Source organism: Microtus pennsylvanicus, chromosome 5 (assembly GCF_037038515.1).
Source record: "Microtus pennsylvanicus isolate mMicPen1 chromosome 5, mMicPen1.hap1, whole genome shotgun sequence".
In the NCBI taxonomy this organism is placed as follows: Eukaryota; Metazoa; Chordata; class Mammalia; order Rodentia; family Cricetidae; genus Microtus; species Microtus pennsylvanicus.
Window position 1 is genome coordinate 111,818,319 of NC_134583.1, and position 23,480 is coordinate 111,841,798.

The 23,480-nt window shown below is 42.3% G+C and overlaps 1 protein-coding gene across 2 annotated transcripts in view; it reads right to left on the reverse strand.

Moving 5' to 3' along the window:
* The window catches only part of Asah2 (N-acylsphingosine amidohydrolase 2), a 95,360-nt gene that overhangs the window by 22,988 nt on the left and 48,892 nt on the right, over positions 1-23,480 (reverse strand). Inside the window, exons 6-11 of one of the 2 annotated variants that reach the window (XM_075973830.1) lie at positions 21,637-21,813; positions 19,911-20,038; positions 18,509-18,586; positions 5,562-5,682; positions 3,117-3,242; positions 1,611-1,697 (exon numbers count right to left, since the gene is read on the reverse strand). In XM_075973830.1, coding sequence (XP_075829945.1) covers positions 1,611-1,697; positions 3,117-3,242; positions 5,562-5,682; positions 18,509-18,586; positions 19,911-20,038; positions 21,637-21,813 — 717 coding nt within the window. Of the gene's footprint in view, positions 1-1,610; positions 1,698-3,116; positions 3,243-5,561; positions 5,683-18,508; positions 18,587-19,910; positions 20,039-21,636; positions 21,814-23,480 lie in introns of those variants that run through there. The other variant, XM_075973831.1, reaches the window with a different exon arrangement.

Below are 23,480 nucleotides of genomic sequence, written 5' to 3' on the forward strand. Positions count from 1 at the left end.
GGTCTTTAAAATAAGTGACTGGAGTCCCAGCTGCAGCCCGCCTCCCCTGATAAGCAGGGAAGTTGTGCCTCCCTGAAAAGAGAGCCTAGAATCTCTCTGCTCTGATTCTTTCTGCTCTCAGGCCAAGGACAGAAACAAAATTTCGGATCCCAAAGTGTGTCACAGGCACACCCTGAAAAGAATCTGTTAATTTAGAATAATCCACTGATAATACCACAGTAAATAAAAATAAAGTACAGCAATTAGCCTGCCTGTGGTTATAGATTTTATGTCTGATTATTTGAAAGGCACTTTGGATCTTCTTAAATGCTTCTGAAACATTTTAGAACTCAGAAGAAATTATCTATTTAAACACAAGTAGGCAATGTAGATGTGTACATACGCACACGCACACACACACACACACACACGCATGTGTAAGCCATGAAAACAAGGGCATTTAACACTATCATGGACATAGCAGTTAAAAGCCATTTCTCTTCATCATTTCCTTTCAGATACAGCTCTGTAGAAGCGGATACAAAAATGGGGACAGAATAGAAGACAAAATTTAGCACATCACTGGGGATATGGTTCTGTCCATAATGTTTCTGTCACACAAACATGGAGGTCTCAGTCCATTCCCAGTTCCTATGCAAAGCTGGGTAGAGAGGCACACTTCTAGAACTCCAGTAGGGAGACAGGCATACTCTTAGAACCTCAGTAGCATAGAGAGGTATGCTTCTAGAAGCCCAGTGGGGTAATGAGGCACACTTCTAGAACTCCAGAAGGGTAGAGAGGCAAGCTTCTAGAATCCCAGTAGGGTAGAGAAGCAAGCTTCTAGAACCCAAGTACTATGGAGATAGTGACAAGATTCCTAGGGCTTGTTGACCAGTCAGTCTAGCCAATTAGTAAGTTCCAAGTTCAATGAGACATCTCCTCTCAAATACAAGATAGAGAGCAATTCAGCAAGACTCCCAACCCCAACGTTGGGTCTCTGCATACATGTGTACGCATGCATGTATATACATGCACCCCACAGACAAAAGCACAAAGCTATACATACATCCATCACACACATGAAACAAAAATTTTAGGAGCAGGAGGAAGGTGGAATCATTCATAGCAATCCCATTGAAAGCCAGATTCTCCCTTCAACACAAGGGGGAAAAGAGATGTGACCTTTGCCCTTTCAAAGAAGTATACAAATAAATGGGAATTTGTGTTGCCAGAGATGCTCAGCTCAGCTTTGTCGCTGAAGGCCAAGTTCAGAAGTGGTCAGGTGCCTTTAGCCAGGCAATGACTGGAGAGGTTTCTGAGAATCCTCACGAGGCCACAATAACCGAGCACTTTACAATCTATCTGTAAGCTCAGTCGGAGCTGCGCGCTCAGGCTTTCTAACATCCTAAAATAGAATATTTTCCTGCCTCCTTGGTTTTAAGTGCACTAGGAAGTCTGACCAGATGAGACAGCGTCCTGCATGGCTCCCAAGGGCAACCTCCCAAACCCAAGTCTTTCAGACTTCCTGGCCAGGCTGAGCTTTTGCATGCGGACTTCCTAATAAATGATGTCTGTGGGTTTTAAAGAGCAACACGAAACAAAGATGCAAAGCGCTGGGCGCTCGTGCCTACCTTGGCTCTCTGATAGATGGCCCGTCCTATAATCTGTGCGCTGTCAAACATATCTTGCCCAGGTCCACTGGCCATGCACATGCTAGGCTGCAGCAAAATGAGACAATATGATCCATAGGGCGATGACGGATGGTTTTAACAACTGGAAAATTACAACTGAATCCAACCAACTATGTGGGCTAAGTCAATTCTAGCTTTTCTCTTGAAACATTTTCTCCATTTACAGGCTAGGGCAACCAGAATCGTACATGCATTAGTGGCAGGGAGTGCTTTTAGAATGCATCTATTCCAGGCACTTCCTTCTAAAATTAGAAAACAGAGCTTCGGCTTGGTTGAGAAATTGGCTGGACATTACTAACTCTGAACTGGGACTGGAAGGTAGGCGTTACCCTCTGTCGCTGCCTTCTTACTTGTTCTTGCTTGCCTGGGACTCTCGCTCTTACTGTCCCATAGGGAAACTCGTTTGGATTACATTAGAACAGTTAGTAATCCTTGGAGGAAAAGGAACAACTCCAGCTGTATATCCTGTTTCCAAGAGCAGAAAAGCCAAGATTGACCAAATACTTAAATACAATAAATGTCATAAAAACACATGGAAAGAAACTACAGGTGAATAAATGATAAATAAGTGTGAGAAATAAAAAAGACTTAAAAATAATAATAATAAACGTCTTAGTAAATTTGACATCTTAAGCATTTAAAAAATCTATATAGGAGGGATGACCTAAATAAGGCTGAGAGAGAATCGATAGACTAAGGAATTTTTGTACTATTATGACAAATGTTTTAAGAATTAATGTATTAAGGATCTTAAGATTCTCCATAAGGGAAAACATACTGCTTTTACTTATGCAAAAGAGATGAACTCATTATACTCATTTCTTACACGTCTTTCCTTGTTCTGACACTATCCATAACAGCTCCCATCAACCACAGTGCCCACCAGCGGATCACTAGCATGCGTACCCAGTAGAAGGCTTCTCAGCAATGAAAAGGGGTGCAATCCCTTCATTTGCAACAATGTGCGTGGAACTGGAGATTTTCTGTTCAGTGAAATAACCCAGGCACACAGAATCAAACACCACGTACTCTCATTCACTTGTAAAAGCTAGAAAGTTGATCGCATGCAAGAATGGGATGGAATAGGAGTCAACAGAGACCGGGAAAGGTGGAGAGGAAAAGGGTAGAGAGAAGTCAGATAAGAGCGTCAGAACAATGCTCGACAGAATTTGTTCTGAGTTTCTGTAGCACAGTAGGGCAACAACTGTTGGCAATAATGCATGCTATATTCAAAATAACAAGAAAGGTGCAAAATACCCAACATGTAAAAACAATTAATGTCTGAAGAGGTGGGTGTGCAGATTTGACTTCACAGTGGAAAACTCAGAAAACCCACTTAAAATCAGCGGAGACTGGAGACCAATGGGCCAGCGTGTACTTGGAAACAACACATTTGCATGTCATTGATGAATATTCAAACACGAAGTGCATGCCCTCACTACCTACCCCGCCGACGGGACAGGTGCTTTTCTCGTTGTCACAAGACTCTCCTGTGTTGGTGCAATGTGGACCGAGGATGTTGGGGGACACGTCTCCGAGATTTGACGAAGCAAAGCCTGCTACAAATGGTCCCTGCCAAAATGAATGCACATCGCCTTTTATGTTGTTTCTTTAGTAATGACTTCCATTAAAGACACAAACACTCACTCCACTCTAAACTTCTGTATGAACACACGCGTGTGGAGAAGTGCAGAGGTCAAACCAGGTATCTTTCCTCAGAAGCTCTTCCTCATTCCGTTGTTTGTTTTGGAGGCACAGCCTCTCACAAACTGACCATCTGCTGACTAGGCAATGCTGGCTGGCCAGTGAACTCCAGGATCTGCCCATCACTGCCTTTCCTACACTGAGATTATGAGCATGCCCAAATTTTGGCTTGAATGCTAGGTACAGAAAGTATTTTACTAACTGAACTATCCCTCCATCCCTCAAACATAATCATGTACAGACAATAAAAAGATAAACAATATTCTGAGAATTTTTTATTTTATTTTCTGAACAAAATTTATTTTATCATATTTATTTTTATTTTACTTTCTAATTTTTTGTTTCCTGTAAAGGCTCATGTTTTGATCATATTGCTGAAAATAATCCAATTACCTACAAAGTTTTCAAAGCAGCCCTTCAAAGGCACACCTCCCTCTAATACACAACTTGACAAGAAACGCAGACTACACCAAGTGACAAAATGTGGAGTCATCTATCTAGTGTCTGGGGCTTTACTGAAACCCAGAAGTCTACATGCCCTTGACAGTCACCATCTAGAGCTGGCCTCCTGTGAGCTCCTTGACAGTCACCACCTAGAGCTGGCCTCCTATGAGCTCCTTGACAGTCACCACCTAGAGCTGGCCTCCTATGAGCTCCTTGACAGTCACCACCTAGAGCTGGCCTCCTGTGATCTCCTCCTTTCTTCAACCAGATTAGAGACAGACCGGACATCAGTCTGGACCCACCTCATCCACCATCTTCAATAAACATCTTCAGTTTTCTTAGAGAAAGACACAAATCTATGGCCTTTTTAGGTATAAAGAGGAACCCCTTCCCCCAGATTGCATGGTAGTACCCACTTGGATTCCTGACAACTGGGGGGGGGGGGCTAAAGATGGAAGATCACAAATTCAAGGTTAGCCTAGACTACATAGCAAGGCCTTTTCAAAAACAGGGGGGAAAGTGGGGGGAAGGAATGAGTGGGAGGAAGAAAGAAAGGAAGGGGGAAAGGGATGGGAGCAGGGAGAAAAAAGGAGAAAATAAGGCAAAAGTCAATGCTAACTAAAAAAGAGAAAGAGAGTTTTGTCTAAAAGGAGGCTAAAAGATCAGTTTTTAAAATGAGGTTACTATCTATATAATAGAACCATCACCGTCCACTATGGGCCTTTGATTCTTATCATCTTTATTCATCTACATCTGGTGCTTGCATCCAATGGCCAAGCAGAGCATTGTCTCTCCTCCATTGTCTATCTGTAGACACTAGTTACACGTAGCTTAAGAGGTTCCTGCCGTAAGTCAATTGGCTGGCTGGTTTCACATCTCATTATTAGATGAGTTTCAGGGTCATAGGTGTCTAGGGTTTCTGCTGGCTTAGGTTTATTTTTAACGTGTTTGGGTATTTTGCCTGCATGTATGTTCATGTACCATGTGCATGCCGGTGCCTGTGGAGGCCAGACGATGATGCTGGATTCCCTGAGACTGGAGTAACACACAGCTGTGAGCTGCATTGTGGGTGCTGGGAATGGAGTCTGGTTCCTCTGGAAAATCAACAAGGCTCTTAACTGATGAGGCACCTCCCCAGGTCCTTGGGCTTTGTTGGATAAATAAGGTCCTTGGGAGGAATGTTTTCTCTAGAAAACCCCTGAATCATTAAAAACCATTCATGGTTTTACACCATCAAGAAGGTGCACAATACTCTCCATCACCAAGGAATGAATGTTAGCGTCAGCGAAGTGAATTGTATTACCAGCTTGTCCACAGACTATTACAGGCTACAGAAATACAAATCTGATCTTTCTCATATAATTGGTTGTAAATTTACGAAGCCATCAAATAAGAGACATCTGCTACCAAGAACAAATGGTGCCTTGATTATTTGAAACATTTCTTTCGGCAATGGGAGAAAATAGATAGACAAGTAGATATCTCTTTGTGTGTTGGGGGAGGGACAGGTAAAGCACTTCCCATATAGGCCAGAAGAGGGGTCAAATCTCCTGAAACTGGAGTCATAGGTGGTTTTGAGGCTCCTGATATGGGTGCTAGGAATCAAGCCCTGTCCTTTGTAAGAGTAGCAAATACTCTTAAAAATGAGTCATTTAACCAGGCCAGTGAATTCTTCCTATCCATGAAAACACTTTACTCTTAACATTTGAATCAACGTGAAGATTCAGGGACGTTGATTCTCACCTGTCCAGGTAGATATCCTCTGTTCTTCTCTTGCTCAAACAGGTAGGCTGCATAGCCCATATTGTCGCTGTTCACAAGGTGGTTGCTATTGTTCATGCTGACGGGGTGGATGGCAAACCAGCTATAAAAGAGCAGAGAGTTCCAAGTTAATTTAGAGAGCCCAAGGAGTGGGACAAAAGGTGACGTCTTCTCTCAAAGGTTTAAGTCTTTTCCAGCAAGTAAAAGCACTTTGTGAGACCGACCCGCTACCTACTGCCCCAGTGAAGTGTATTAAAGTGGCTTAAATTCTAAGCAGCCTACATTCAGATTCTTTCACTGTTGGTCAGATAAAATTGCCAATAATATGCCCAAGAGTTCTGATCATTCACATCAGAAAAATACAGAACTTCATTTTCACATGAATATTGCATCATGATTATCGTCATAAAAGCTTTAACAACTTCCAAGGGTGGTCGGTTACTAGAGAATAGTCCAAATAATTGGATAGACATAGACTTTGTCCTTCAGGACAGACACAAAGATGATAACTATCCCAATTAACCCAATCCAATTCTGTAGACTCTTAGTGAGAGTTAGCAGCATGCCACCCCTGGAATAAATGGAGGTTTCTCTTAGACTCTCACAGAAGACAGAGATGTGGACAAAACGCCCTTAATGTGATATGACCAATGATATAAAAAGGCTTTTCAGACACAGATGACTAGCAATTAATTTGAAAGGCATCACAGAGGTAGAAACAGCAGAGGAAGTGCATGAAGGCCTAAGAGAAGATGTTATGCATAAGTCAGCATGTCCTTCTGCATAGTACCTCGTTTAAATATAGACCCATGCCCTTTACAAGCTGATTACACATCAGTTACTTTATTTCACAACGCTGGCAGGCCATTCGCCTCCATCTGCACAGGTGACACAGAGAAGCAAAATGATGGCCCGTATGTCATAGAAGACTGGTGTCCTCTGACAGCTTGTCTGGAAGCCATCACACATCAGACCTTCGCACAGGGGAAAGAAGCTGTTGCTGTGATTTGGCTGTGAAATTTCTCCCACCAAGTCTTGTGTCCAAAAGCTTCATCCCTAACTGGTGGTACTATTCCGAGAGAGAACAGAACTCTTTGGCTATGGAGCCTAGCTCACCGACGTAGAAATGTAGGCACCTGGTTTGAAGTCGTTAACTTGTGCTTTGCCGTGAAATGAAGCCACAGCTGTCCCCTGTTAGCCACTCTGTGGCAATTTCCCTGACAAACTATGAGCAAACCACATCGTTCCCGAAGTTCTTTTCGGACATGTTGTCAATGTGGTAGGGAAAGCTAGCTATGGGAAATGTCGGTGGAATGAGGGAGCAGAAAAGCGGCTGAACCAAAATGCTCAAGCAAAGAGAAATGTTGATTCATGGAGTCTCAGGTTAATTTAGGAGCTTTCAAACTCCTGAGGATATGCTGGGGAAAAGGTTTAAATGTTTAGCTTACATCACTACCTAAGTGAAAACAGCACATAAAACGAAACATTTATTTAAAGACTCGGGTCGTTTTAGGACTTTGAGATCCACTTAAATCCTCCATTCTCATTGTGTAATAGTGGAAGCAGGGTTAGGGATGATGGCTTGAAGCTCGGTGTATGAGGCCAGCAGCATAAAGAGATTGCTTTGATTGGTGCAGTGCAGTGTGGTCTGGTGTGGATTACAAAGGACTGGGAGAGACTACAGGAGCTGAAAGCCTCCAACCAGCAGAAGCCCAATGGTGCTCTATGGGAGGAAGGCCAATGTGGTCAGCTCTTTCACCACATATACAAATCTCTCTCTCTCTCTCTCTCTCTCTCTCTCTCTCTCTCTCTCTCTCTCTCTCTCTCTTCCTCCCTCCCTCCCTCCCTCTTTCTGTGTGTGTGTGTAAAATAGTATATAGTATGTATTATGTAGATATAATAATCATTATATAGTAATTGACTTTACAATTCTTCAGATAGTAAATAGCACAGAAACAGAATTGTCACATATTAAGCATAATAAACAATATGCATAGTCAAAATCCAGCCAGTGTATTGTTTTCATATTCTAATTTAAAGAGATAGGAAATAGACTTCATTGGGCTGTCAATATAACTCAGCGGTAGAGCACTTACTTAGCATGTGCACGGCCCTAAACTATACACAAACTCACATGCATGCACACAAATCAATTAAACTCATACATTTCAAAACTTTATCCAATACAGACTGGTTATTAAACCCTTATAAGAAATTATTTTATTTTAATTTCAAGAATGAGATGTTAGAACTGGGCTGTTACCTTGCACAGCTCCCCTTTTTCAGTTACTGGCGTATGCCCTTCAGGGACAGTGTCTGTGAGGCTGAGCTGGACATCTCACCCGAAGTGACTTTATATCAAGGGATGCACCACATCCTGTACCCCACCCCTCCCCTACCTCCTGCCAGGGAATTTGAGAGACTGAGTACAGCTCTGGCTGTGAACCCAGGAGAGCTGTAGAAAGAGGCTCTTTCCTGTGGCCCACGGGACTGATTTGCCTCAGAGATGCTCCCATCCCAGACCCTGGCCAATCCTCCGAGTCCGCCATGTTGCTGCATCTCTGTCTATCCATGGCATCAATAACCTTTCTAATACACTCCTCATTCCCTTGATATCTCTTTCAGTCTCTCCTGAACCCTCACTACATCCAAAGACCTAACCACAGTGAGCTGTAGTTACCTATTTTTCTAAAAAGAAGGACTTTGCTGAATAGAGCTGTACACTGAAATATTTATGAATGGAATATAAGCTTCCTGCTGTTGGCTGTAAAAATACTCTAGTAGAACAAACAAAAAACGAGAGTGGAAGAATGAAACAAAATGGCAGGATATTGCCATTATATCAAAGCTGATTGTCACTGCATGGAGATTGTCCTACGAGTGACCCTGATTAACTCTAAGCTTTTCCAGTGTAGCTTTTTCCTTTCGTTAAAAAATAATAATAACAAGATCCTTCTGCCTAAGGTTCCAAAATTAATTCCAAAAATTACTAAATACAGTAAGTTTCTGGAGAAATCATCAGTCTATAAAAATAATTCTGTCCCTAAGGTGTCTACTAGTAACTGTGCAAGGGTGTAGACACGGAAGACGGCCTAAGCTCATCCTCCAGAAGCCACCGTTCAGAGTCTATATCTGAAAAAACCCTACCTTGGTCTCTTCCTTCGACTCCCTTTTTATCCCTCCCCACCTTCTCCCTCTATCTGTCCCTTGATTTCCATCTGCCTTTTAAAACATGAAATAAATTCAAATAAACTATTTCACTATTAGATATATTTTGCTGTTTTAATATTTCATTTATTGGGTTTGGAAGAAAAAAACATTGCTGATGTTCACAGTAGGCTCATGGTTTCTCCACCATGATCTATTGACAATGAGGTGCGCTGGATTCAACCACTACACAATAGGAAAAAAAAAGGCCCAGAACAATTGTCTTGATGTCGACTGTTATTTCTCTCCATGTTCGAGGCAAAGGACTTCAAATACATCTTTAGTCAGATTATTTTTCAGAAGTAATGATCATTCTCCTTTTCAAATAATTAAACTAAGCCTCCGAGTGACACAACAGCCTGACCAAGTTCACAGTCACGCATCGAGGCAGGTCCCCATTGTGGAACCCTGGCTCTTCCCCTCTATTCATTCACTTGCTCATCGATACAAAACAGGGCATCATCTCGCCTTGAGAAAGGATGTAATATTTACCTTCAAGGTAAAGAACTCATGAGAGAAGAAGTAGAGGAAATAGTGCCTGCGAAGGCTACAGATGGGAAGAGATGTGTTCGGAGAATGGATAGATGGCCAGGGGCCTGAGCAGAAGCAGCTGAGCAAAGAGGAACAAGCCACTGGACAAGGCATCCCGCCGATGTCAAGTCACTGGAGCATGAAATGTAACTGCTACTGAGCTGATTCTCACAGAACACACGTTTTGGTGTGTTTCCATACCAAGGAAGTCATAATTACACACACTAATGTCTGTGGGGAAATCAAATGCTGAGATTTTCTCCTGATTAGACGACAAACTTAATCTATTTATTTCATCTACTTTACAGCTTAGGAAAATCAATTGCTCACTTGCAATAACTACTCAAGATGTCACTTGAACTACAGAAAAAGGGAATACATCTTCCTGCTCTTCCGTTTGAAAGGTATGCTCTGAAAATTTTGGGCACGTCACAATGTCTAAGGAACTATGGTAGTGGTGAATATTGAGTCACAGTCACATTAATTTTTAAAAGATTATGGCTATGATTCATTTTTTCTGTTTGAAGTAATATTCCTCAAAGCAAATTTCCAAAGAGTGGAGGAAAGACTTAGTATCTCAGAAGGAGTTCAAATGAAGACCTAACAGGACAAACATGCCCCTGATGACACTTTATGCATAAGGGTGATGTCATACCTCTCTGTAATAAAGGACCTGAAACTCTATTTCACGTCAGTGCAAAACAATCAAGAAAATAATCCAAATCAAAGACCATTTACACTACAAAGGTTACTACAAAATTCCAGAGACTGAAAAGCAGTACATGTCAACAGAATGTATAAATAAACAAGCAGCACAGTAAGATTGACAAGTATAATGAAGGTTTTCTGCTGTACAAATAAGACATTGGAGGAGGAAGATTCCCAGGGCCAATGATTGAATACAAAATGTGTTTTTTGCTTTGAAAAAATTCTTAACTCTTCTAAAACAAATAGCAAGCCTACCACTGGTTCCATGCACAGCTCTGAGCCTAATAAAGAAACATAATATGAACTGTACCCTTTGTAGGAGGTACAGGAATGTGGTCACTGGGAACATAACCCAGTGGCTGCTCAGTTCACTGAGCCAGGTACTTCAGTCATTCTAGAATCAAAGGCTGGTTTGGTGATACACCTTGCAAGGGCCCCTGTGCTAGCTGTAGCCCCCACCCAGCTCAAATGTCCACAGACAAGGACATAGAACAGTGCTAGTACATTCAAAGGTGGTACTCACAGAGTCTAGTGGGGATACGGGAACTCTTTGGGTGAACAGTACAAAAAGCTATCTTGGTTTCATAATCAAAGTAAAGCTTAAATCAGATCATACCTGCTTAACATTGGCCCTAACTCTAATTGCTGACATTCATGAAGAGGAGAAAACAGAGTAAATAAACAACAAGGACAAAGAGGGATGCCTAGAGCTGAATAGAAAAGGCGATGTGAGGATGGAGTCGGCCTAAATGGTGTGACTGCAGCATAAGGAAGCCAAGGGTTGAGGACAATCACTATAAGCTAAGAATAACACTGCACAGACTCTTCCTCAAAGGACAGCATTAACCCTGTCGATGCCTTGATTTTGGACTTTTGGTCTCTTTATGCATGAGAGGACAAACTGCTGTTGTTTGAAGCCCTTTCTATCTGTGAGTAATATCCCAGAGACACTAACACAAAGCACACAAAGATATATAAGAATGGCTAAGAGCCGGGTGGTGGTGGCACACGCCTTTAATCCCAGCACTTGGGAGGCAGAGGCAGGCGGATCTCTGGGAGTTCGAGGCCAGTCTGGTCTACAAGAGCTAGTTCTGGGACAGGCACCAAAGCTACAGAGAAACCCCGTCTTGAAAAACCAAAAACCAAAAGAAAAAAAGGCTAAGACTACCAACTCACCAACTCCAAAAGGGTTGTAATGACTTTCTGATGTGGGATTCCCCTCTTTACCATTAATGAATAAAAAAAACTGGTTTGGCCTGATTGTGTAGAACAGAGCTAGGTGGGGAAAACTAAACTGAATGCTGGGAGAAAAAAGGAGGAGTTAGAGAAAAGCTATGTAACCCTGCAGGACACAGATGCCAGAACTTTACCAGGTAAGCCACAGCATCGTGGCGATATACAGATTAATAGAAATGGGTTAAATTAAGATATAGGAGTTGGCCAGTAAGAAGTTAAAGCTAATGGGCCAAGCAGTGTTTTAAATAATAAGGTTTCCATATGATTATTTCAGGGCTGAGCAGTCAGGAACCAACTAGTGGTCTAATCACAACAACTTTCACCTATTTGAGCTGCAGCGTTTAATATCTGTAAAAAAAAAAACACACACACACAGCAGTAATCAGTTACAGGAACTAACACAAGTAAAGTACTGAGCATCTAGACTGGCCTAGAGTAAGAATGGAATATGAGTGTGTGTGTGTGTGTGTGTGTGTGTGTGTGTGTGTGTTCATTGTCATGGCATTGATGGGTCTATTGATATTCTAACAAGGATGCTCATGAAGAAAGCATAAGATTCTGTAAGCATAAGTATTCATAGTAGTTATAGTATTAATGCAACGTTAAAATAAAAGAGCGGATGACTCACACATGCTGCCCATGCATGTTAAGCCAATAGATGAGCTTGAAATGATTAAGTGAGGAAACTCTGCCCTCTAGTGGCAGAGAGAGGATGCTCATTAAATACCCATATGCATATCAATTTTCCACGCCCCCTCAAAGGGTGGGGCATGTGAACAGTTCTGACTTAATGACATGTTTGCAGGACTAACAAATAGCCAATCCTCTGGATTTCCACAAACCTTCACTATGTTAAGCTACTGGAGTTTCATGTTCTGCCTGCTGTGGTATTTGGCATGAATCATTGTAATGAACACACCTGGGTCACCTCCCTTACAATCCTTCTTACCTCATCCCATTGGAAACTTTGGGGGAAAGAGAAGGAAAGAGGTCTGACTGAATGATACTGGAAGCATTACTCAGCCCATAATTTGACCCCAATGGAATCTGAATCTTTCTAAAAGGCTCAGAGAGAGGAAAGACAGTGGTGCGTAGCCAAAGGAGGTTTTCTGGGCGGGCAGCATCCTCAGAAGAATGTCCCTATCCCTGTACCCAAGAAGAGATGAACGTTCTCAGGGATCCCTTTCCTCATTCTCAAAATTCCTGCCCAAGAAAGGCCTTTGCTGTAACGATACTGGGGAGATATTCTGGGTGGATTCCATGCAGTAATGACAAACAAAAGTCTATCTTTACAGTCTGACCAAGAAATTAACAGTAGAAAAACAGGACATTATCAACGACGGTGTTTTGTGAAAACTCAGCCTAACTAGGAAGTGAACAACTTCAAAGGAAAGCAAAAGCACTTTGATTTTCCTAAGTCTGTTTCTGGCCGGGCACAGTGATGGATGATACCATCGGGGCTAGCCGGAGTCCGAGAGGGAACACTGCTCACTTTTACAGCGAGAGCATCAGGAAGGCAACACATAGTTAATGCTTTAAAGTTAAATATTCCCTTGGTTCAGAGTCCCAGCTTCAAGAAAGCAGCTGGAAGAATCTCTGGCAAATGTAGATTTGTGGAGGAATTGTTATGACAATGGCGAGTCAAGCATATTCCCACAATGTGAAGTTTACCTTCGAATTGCAAGATACAGTGGAATGCAGTATGGAGTACTACGAAACAGGTTTAAATGGTAATATGAAAATCATTAATACTGAAACATATCCATAAGGTATTGCTAAATAAAAAAATAAAGCTTTATAAATAATAAAGCCCCACTTTATAAAGAATTTCTAGCATTTTTGGCAAAAGTTAAAATGACCGTGCCATAAAATGTCCCTACATGTTAACTCGGATCCTCAATATTAACAGATGACTTTTATTCACAAATTTTTCCTTGGAATTCACAATTTGAAAACTGTGTGAATATGAAAGTCTTTTAAATAACAAGAAACTATGGCCATCACTGGGAAAATGTCATTGCTAAAATCACAGGACCAGGCTAGAGAAGTACATCTGGCTTATTAAAGAGGACTGGCAAGGTCTTCTGAATCAAGAGACACTGTCACCCATGGTATCACTGAAAACGACGATCTGCCATGTAAAGGCGACCAAAAGCGAGAGATGGGACAGGAGCAAAGTATTGAAGACAAGAAGCAAATCTCACACAGAGGGAGACACACGAAAGCCCAGATGTAGAATGATCAGTTTCTGAAAACAGATGGAACCCAGGATGGAGATTGTCAAATATGAAACAAAAAAATGGCCTGGAGGTGGTGGTGCAGGCCTTTAATCCCAGCACTTGGGAGGCACAGGCAGGTGGAACTCTGTGAGTTCAAGGCCAATCTGGTCTATAAGAGCTAGTTCCAGGTCAGCCAAGGCTATACAGAGAAACCTTGTCTCAAAAATAAATAAATATACAACGTTTCCAAGCAGCACCCTCCTCAAACCAAAGAACAAAGGAAGATTGAAGAAATGATTTTTAAGAATGCATTGAGACCGCTCCCCTGCAAAGAGTTGAATTCGTTTTATTTAATAAAACTGCACCGACTTTGAGTCAAAAAGTATTTAAAGATAGGAAGAGAGATGCCACAAAATCAAACAAGCAACCAAGAATTGGTTTGACTGTCTCAGTGTGAGAAGGTAACATCTTGATATTTTCATGCTATTTTGACTTAGTGCTTTGTGGGGGGAAGTGAGTGAGCATGATCAGCCACCCTCACTGAGTGTTCTCTCATTAACACTTACTTACAACTGTTTCTGTATGGGAAGATTAACTCTTAACCACAGCGGGCTTACAGTGGGATAATTGTATGGTTGATTTTATTTTTCCTGTCTACACTGCTAAATTTTCCATGTTTTTTATTCACATGCTGGAAAACAAAATTTGGATTAGAAAAAAAATAGCCCTGGGGCTGGAGAGATGGCTCAGAGATTAAGAGCACTGGCTGTTCTTCTAGAGGACCAGGGTTCAATTCCCAGCAACCAGGGGGTGACTCACAAATGTCTGTAATGAGATCTAGTGTCCTCTTCTGGCCTGCAGGCATACATACAATCAGAACACTGAATACATAATAAATTAATAAAAAGTCTTTATAAAACAAAAAGAAAGGAAAGAAAAGAAAAAATAATAATTCCATAGATTTCTTCTGGTTAAGAACTTTTCAGGTACTCAACAATCAAAAAAGTTCAAGGTCTTCTGCCTGGTTTTTATGGTTTTATTTTCCAAAGCTGAGATACAGGAATGTTATCAGGCAAGGGTCATTACTTTGGCACATGAAAGACCTTATCAAGCGCCTTTCCTTTCCAAGAAGAAGTACCAGACCTAGCAGGAGGCACACGGCCATCTCAACTTCCCTGGAGAACAAAGCACAGCTGGAAGGAAGATCAAGGCTGAGAGGCAGCGGTGGCTGTCAGAGCAACTCAGAAAGAACAGGACAGGAAAGGTCCATAGGGACAGGGACCAGAGCTTTTCAAAGCAGAGCTAATGCTGGTGGAGAAAACAAGGATGAGGTGAAATGGAGAAAAAAAAAAAAGACAAGATGCAGACTTGTCTAACTAAACCACGGTGGTACATGCCTGTAATTGCAGCACTGGGGACTTTGGGCTGGGACATCATCTGTCTATGGACAGTGTTACACCATGGGACCCTGCTTCAGTGTTTTATAAATGGTTTCTTGAAAAGTTGCTACTGAAATTTTAGCCTTTGTTATGAGAGTGATGTCAAGTGAACAGGATGGGGAGAAGTGGACAGGGTAGAAAAGAGGGAGCCACTGAGAACAGAGAGTCAGGCACAGTGACTTACACAGTCACAGTCGTAGAAGGCCAAATGTAATATTTACACAAACATACCGTGTCTCTGAGTCCTAGAAAGCCACATGCTTCGGGCATTTCCACACAATGGACTTTGCTAGATTCCTACACAAGTTATTCCAAGGATTTTCACACATCAGTACCCTTGTTGTTTCTCAAATGCTCCTTCAAAGGCCACCCTTACCGGGTCCCTTTTGGCAAGAACTGAAGGATTTGCAAGACACAAAATAGAAGGCAAGGGAGAAACTACTCACAGGGAGGGAAGGGGGAAAGGGTGGAAGACTAGGAAAGAAAAGGGGTGGCATAGGGGAGGGGCTAGGGAAGAAATGGGGCTAGGGAAAAGAGGGGAGGGAGGGAGGGAGGGAGGGAGGGAGGGAGGGAGGGAGGGAGGGAGGGAAGGAGGGAGGGAGGGAGGGAGGAGAGAAAGGAGAGAGCACTCTACTGCACAAAGGGAAGGAAGGCAAGCTCAAGCCTGCTCCTTTGAATTTTTCCTGAGGGAAGAAGTCCAAGTTTTCTCAGCTGCCACTCCCAGCCATGTTCAAAGGGACCTGTGTGTCAGGAAGGGCTGGTCCTTTCCCTCTTCAGAACTGGCACTCCAGCTATCTGCTCTGCCCTTGTAAGGCTGTCTCATTTGGTTTAGAAGAAAGAGACATGGTTTTCCTTTCTTCCCTCACAGGCTTTGACATCAGCATTTTTAACTCTCCGGCATATTTCCTGCCCTGAATGACAGACAGATATGACTTCCAGAATCCATCAAGTGGCTCTTACAGATGCCGCACAGCTTCTGTCTCACTTCATGGTTCAGAACAGCCCAGACATGCTTCTTTGTCCAGAGGACAATCAGTGCTTTTGCTTGGTGGTGGGGACGGGGACTAGGAAATAATGCTTCCATGGACCAACCAGAGCAATGGAGGCTGACAGGTACAGAATATCGTGTGGCTTGTGGACCAGTTTGGCTCCTATAACTTCATTTCCTTGCTCAAGTCCCAACCCTTCCTAACTCTTCAAGTCCTGGCTCCTGACCTCACAGTAAAATACTTGAATGGACAATTCTCTTGGCCTTAACCCCAAATTTCTCCTGGCTTTGTTGCTATTTTATTTTTGTTTTTGTTTCTAGTTTGGCTTTTAGAGATAAGGTCTCAATATGTAGACTGGACTGGACTGGAACTTTGGACTGCTTTCCTGAGTGCTGAGATGAGCTGTATGCACCACGACACTGGACAAGATAAAAAATCTTTACTTTATATCTAATCTGTGACTCTGCTTCATACGCCCTGCCCCTTTGTCCTCTGGTCTCTAGATACCAGATATCCTATCAGTTGTGCAAATGGAACAGCCCGTGCCTCTCCATGGATACTAAACATTTCTCTCATCCCCCGTTTTGTCATTAATAATCGGTTTTCAGTACCGCTACTACTTCCTCTGGGAAACATTTTCCAATCTTTCTGGCAAGGTCAAATTCCCTTAGGAAAGCCCCATACCTATTCCTTTCTAAACATGTAAGCCATCTAGGATTAATTATACAATTCCTAGCATTTAGCCCAATCATTTTATGCGTATTTTATGCTACTTAAAGGCCTTCTGTTTCCATCAGTGGGCTGAAGGTCCTATGACAACAGTGGCTCATGTCTAATTTGTATTTTTTAAAATGTATTCATAGGACAGTTATCACTATGCGGAAAGAGGCAGGAATCAATAGCAAGTTACTGTAGGATGTCAAGCATAGCAGATGGAGAAGCTTTGCTAAGATCTTGACAGTTGACTCTGGGACTTTCAGATCTGCAATATGGTGACTTAGAAAGCATCACAGAACATCTTGGTCCTAAAACTAGGTGTTTCAATTGCCTGATACCATTGCTGAATGATTCAAAGCTAGTAAGAAGCAATTGTAAGAGACTTCAATTGCTGAGACAGAGCTAAATCGAAAGAGTAAAGGCGAGACCCTATGCCCACCAATTGTGGGCTACTCCAAAAAACTAAGTAGAGGTGCATGTTCTGGTGAAATCTTCTCCTAAATAGTTCATACTAATGTACTCTACTACTTGAGCTTGAAGCTCAGTTTCCTTCGTCACCCTGTCCTGGACACACACTGTAACCCAACTCACTGTTTTTCAAGTCTTCCTGAGAAATCCCTAACTCCTTCCAAGTTCAGTTCAAGAAACACTCTTGAAACAACTCAGTACCATATACCCCAATGCCTCACAGCATTAATGAACACAATACATTAATTCATTCATCATTCCTTATTGAACAACACTTGTGATCTTATCTTATGGTCCTTTGTCTGTTTTATCTCCTATGAAAGAACTCACTTTAACCCATAGTAAGCTTGGGATAAGACAGTCACATAATGGATCTCTAAAGTCACATAGCTGAGAACATGACAGCCCAGAGGTAACCCAAGATACTTTACTGTAGCACCAAGCATTCCCAGAAACTTTCTGAGGGCATTTTTATAGCTCTTAAGTCCAAAGGTCAAAGTGTTTAGACCAATGCTAGACCACCTACTCAATTCCTAGATCAGTTCAAATGCAGTGAACAAAAATGGCATATGAAGACAAACGCCTTCTCTTTGAAGAAAACTAGGTCTATGCTTTCCTGCATGGTGTCCCCTTCACAAAACCATGTCAAAATCTGGGCTAAGCTGCAGTTTTGCCTACTTTCCAGCCTTGGGTGATGTCAGCTCAGCTTCTGTCCCTAGGGGGGCATTGTCCTGTATTAAATTTTATCCTTTTAGGAAAATACATCACAGAAGTTCACATGTTAGATCTTGAGAAAGTGAGAAACAGTAACATTTACTGTATTACTAGCCATGGTAGCACACACCAGCACTCAGGTTGAGACAAGAGGATGGCTATTTCATGACCAGCCTGGGCTACACAGGAAGACAAAGCCAGCCTGAACTATGGAATAAAATCCTGTTTCAGAACCTTAAAGGCTAGGGGTGCAGCTTTGTGGTAGAGCAAGCCTAATATGCGTAAGACCCTGGGCTCTGTCTCCATCCAGCACCATGAAAATCAAAGCAAAACAACTCTACTTGGTCTTTATATCATGAGACAGGTACATATATGCTGAAATTACCACTAAAATCCCTCACTTGAGTCATTTTTCTTTTGATTAATTTATAAGCAGTGTGCCTAGCACTTAGAGGCTAAGAACCATGCCCAAGTTCTCATGGCTGAATCCATCCATATGTGCTTGATGCCAAGCCTGGATTTCTATCCACACAACTAATTCTCAGCACTTAATGCCACTCATCAAGCGTCTTTTTATTCTCCCTGTAATTATGAAAAGACATTCATATAGGGAGGGAGGGAGGAATGGAGGGAGGGAGGGAGGGAAGGGAGGGAGGGAAGGAAGAAGGGAGGGAGAGTGGGAAAGAAAGAGGATGGATTACCTGATAAGGCCCAAGTCTTCTCCATTCAAATCTACCATTTTCAAGACCACCATTTCCTTGTCTGTGTCTGAAGAATACCTGTCAGCCAAATAAAGAAACTTGGTCAGTGTTTGTTAGAAACTGACCCTAAGTTCCTACCGACAACAGGCGCAGACACAAAAACTAACAAAATAGGGGTGGGGGAGATGGCTCCATGGATAAGGGCATTGGCCAGGTAAGTCTGAAGACTTGAAATTGGTCTCTGGAACTCATAAAAAAGAAAGGAGAGAACAAGCTCCCAGAAGGTGTCCTCTGGCTACCTTATACGTGCTGTGGTATGAGTTCTTTCAACACACATATGTACACGTGGTCATGCACACACACACACACACACACACACACACACACACTAATAAAAATAAATAAATAAAATTTAATGCTTCTTCGTGAACTCCAGAGTAAAGAGCACTCAGCCCTACACTGCAGCCATGATCTCATTCCTCAGCTAAATAAGTAGTTTACAGTTATGATCAGTGGTAGGGGCACTAGATCAACTAACTGAAGCTAAAATACATTTTTACACCATATGCATGGTATTATATGATGTGTCTCTTACAAACTAAATTTATGTTTGAACTGCCTACTAATACCAACTTTCAATAGAATCTCTTCAGAAGGACACAGATTGCAAACGAAGGTCAGTCAAGACCTGAAACTCCAGAATTCTCCATCTTTTCAAGGGAAATCGGATTATAACTTCTAAAAATAAGTAGCCTTGGCAACTAGACTGATGTAATCTGTCAAGCAGCCGAGGTAGAACTGAGATGTCACTGTAAGCTGCCACAGTACCCACGCATCTCTTCTCATCGTTCACAAGCCTGGCTCATCACTGTAAAAGCACAGAGCCCTCGCGTCCGCTGGCTGCTCCGTTTAGTTACGATTGTGTCCTATCTGGCTCTTTCTCTCAATTCTCTCACCTTCCATGTTCAGCTCAGGTAAACTAAGGTGATGCATCTGGACAACACATAATAATAAGATGGAATAAGCCCTGCTCCTTAAATGATGTGCTCTACACATTGGAATCTCCATTTTATAGACGGAGCAACCGAGACCCAACAAAGGGGGTGAGAAGTCTCCAAAGGCGACACAGTAGAAAACAGTAACTCCCTGCAGGGTCACAGTCTCGTAAGCCTTCACGGGGTTTCCCACGGACAACAATATGCGGGGATGGTGAAAAGAATCCATGTCTGTCTCTACATTTATTTCTTTCTTCTTCTTGCCTGAGACAAACATGTCAAAGTTATCTTCTTTATTACTCTTCTGGGATCCCACTACACCCTAGAACTTACCAGCTCTGCCCTTAGATTTTGTTGCTGTTCAGTGAAAAACACACAGTTACACCGTCTGCATGATTCCCACTGACCTCGCTCTCTCTGACGGTGGGTTCTGAAGGTAAGAAGAGGGGCTTCGGTTGATCTGCACATTAGCAACGTTTCCTTTGTTGATAAAGATTTTGCCTGGTTTAAGATTTGTGTGTGCTATCTCAATGCTCTGAAAGTTCAAAAAATAAAGGAATAAAGAGTTGTGAGTTCATGCATTTTTGTGGAGATGATGAGCAAGACCAATAGAAGATGTCGCCGACATCCTTCATTGTTTCTTATGTGCCCCCAATGTAGGGAAAGGCTGGAGACTCACAGGACCAGCATCATTCTGGAGGGAAGGAAAGGGAAGGGAAGGGAAGGGAAGGGAAGGGAAGGGAAGGGAAGGGAAGGGAAGGGAAGGGAAGGGAAGGGAAGGGAAGGGAAGGGAAGGGAAGGGAAGGGAAGTGATGGGTAAGGATGTTTGGTACTTATAAGTCACACCCCACAAGAGTTCCATCTCTTGGGCTGTGGTCTGCTAGGTCATGAAAAATTTTATAATTTTAGGGCCAAAATGGAGACTTGACTTCTACCACTCTGGAACAAAATGTATTCAATTTTCCCCTTGATCTCATCATCCTCTTTGTTTTCAATCATCTTTAACTGGAAGCCATGAAGGGACATTTTTATCACAACTTAGTATATATTAACTTACACTCACTAAAACAAAAGTTCACAAAGCAAACTATACTCTCATAAGGTGTGTAGCATGTAGTTCCCAATCTACTTTACTGGGATCTTTTATAATTAATATTTCTTACAAACCATGACATTTATTTTATAAACCTTTAACACATTACTAAACACAGTATAAAAATATTGTAAAGGAAAGCCTGTCTTTGTGGGGTTAATTTTGTGGAGGAAAAAGAGAGAGAGAGAGAGAGAGAGAGAGAGAGAGAGAGAGAGAAGGACTAAATCTGAAAGGCAAAAAGAAAGAAAGAGAGAGAGAGAGAGAGAGAGAGAGAGAGAGAACACTGATAGAATCTCACACAAGAAATGATTGTAAGCTTGAAGACAACTAGGGAGGAAGGAGTAAAGAGCCCAAGTCAGGAATGGGAGAGGAATTGGGGGGGGTGGGGGCTGATGAAGGATGGGAGTAAGCAAGGGAAGGAGACAAAAGGAACGGAATAGGGTCATGCAAGAGTGAGCATCAATCAGTGCCCGAAAAGCTACTCCTGAAGGATTAAGAAATGAACTGCTAAAGGATATTTCTTTGCATCAATACAATGCCCAATGGCCATCAGGTAATCCTACCTTTTTGTTTTTGTTAATTCTGAGTACTAACTAACACAAACCATGACAATTCCTATGCTGTTTAACTTAGAGAAAGTAGTATATTATCTGCAGCAGTTTCTCTAGCCACAAGGGATGTCTGGATGACAAAGTCCGGACTTGCTTAGCATGTGGACTTTCTGCATACTGGCCCCCACCCCACAGTACCTCCTTTCCCTCCTTATAAAAAACCCTGTCACAGCTGAGTCCCTTAGGTGTTCTCTCTCCTTTTGGGGGAGAAGACTATAACATCCTCCTCTCCACCGATCTATCATTTCCTGAATATTAGTTTCTGAGCTGTATAGAGACAGATCTCCCTCAGGTAACACTGGAAAAGAGAAAGAAAGGCAGACACCAAAAGTGAACTCAGACCCCAATCCTCCAGGGAATTTCTCTGCGTAACACTAAACCAGTTCTGAAACATCCCTGTGAACAGTGAACTACAGCCAGTTCACCTACCTTCACAATGCCAGACACCAGGTATTGAAAGGTTCGATTGCTGAAGCCTTCACTGGCTAGTATATAGAGTGTGTACTGGAAATATCCTGCTGGACCTGAGTGTGTGTGAGTGCCACTCAGGATAACATTGTCTCTTCGGTACAGAGAACCATATTTACTCTGTAGCCTCTTCAGGACCTTGAAAGAAAGCAAAACATAAAACTAAGAAGAATCCATGGCATCTCAGCAGGAAAGTGGGTTCTGAAGAGCCCAAGCACAGGTCTGCCCCGACCACCTCCTTTTCAAGCGGCTCCTCCCTCCACATTGCTCATCTTAGTAACAAGTGCAATGATGCCAGCAGATGCCAACATTTTGCAGGGGCCTGCAATGTGCTAGTATAGCATTGGCTAGACATTTTATGTACATTATACTATTTAAAATATTCATAGCAACCCCCAAAGCAGTTATTATCAACCTTTTTTTTCAGCTGAGAAACACTGATATACAAAAGTTAATTTTCCCACTAATCTAAGGAGTAGCAGAGATCAAACTCCAGGTCTAAGACTTTGAAATACAACTCTCATCTATTCCTCTTTCAAAATCTAGCATTTCTCGCAGACAGAAATACATTGTTTTAACCTCTAAGGTGTTTTCTTATAATGAAAGAGAAAGCCAAAAATAATTATGTGCTGTTAATCCACACAGTGATGAACTCTGTGCAGGAAAACATTGCGGGGTAAGGGAAATAGTGAGGGTTAAAGAGGGGTCTCCCTAAAGAGCGGCTCTGTTTGCCAGGTGTTTAAATGAAAGAAAAGAAGCTGCTTGTGCCAGGAAAAGCATCCCAGAGCCAGCAAAGGCCTCACAGCCTAGCTTTGCAAGATAGCGAATCCTCTGTTCTTTGACACAGACTATTGCACTTGTTGGTCAACATTAAACCACCTACCATGTGTGAGGTCACCCCAGGAATCTAGTGGAGGACTTGCATGAGAAGGAACCATCCTGTCGGCACTAACATGTGAAATATATGAGTGAGAAGCCCCCCATTCACAGCATCTACACACACAGACACCAACTGCAGCCAAACCAGATGGGTACTGCTTTGAGCCACGAGGTTTCTGAATTTCCTTGTTTAGCAGTAGATAAAGGAACTTTAGCAAATGTTCACTACATTAGTCAGTCAATGAACACACACATATGTACACACACACGAAGAAAACACAGAAAAAATGATAATATGATGCTGAACAGCTAATCATGATTCTGTTTAATCACCTGCCAACTGACAGTCGCTATTACTGTTACTTCTCAGTGGCACATCATTACAATGACACCATAAAAGTGTCAATCACTGCTGGGTCGCCTCATCCAGTCTTAACAGGAAAGGAGGTGCCTAGTCTTGCTGCAACTTGATTTCCCATGGCTGGCTGATATACATGGAAGGCCTGCACTTTGGAAGGAGAGGGAGAAGGAAGGAATGGAGCCAAACTTGGGAATGGAAAAGGGGGCAGAGGGAAGGATTGGAAGGAGAGAAAGGGGGGGGGGGAGAACTGGTTGGGCCAGGGGAAAAAGTCATTATTGTTTAATTCATAATAAAAAATTTTAAACAAAGAGAATAATAAATTTTTTAAAGTATCAATCGCAAAGCACCAACTAGCGGTGCTTCTCAAGAACTAGTGCCTTCCAGTTTCAGCACACCATTGGTCTAACAGGGGAGGAGTGTGTGCAGTGTGATGCATTTAATCTGCAGAGATAACAATTTGCTGTCTTCTTCCCTAACTAAAGCATTCTATCAGCCTTGCTCCCATTTGTAGTCATTAAAGAAAAACAGAAGACCATGTGAAGTATTTTGCCTCATTAGCCTATCT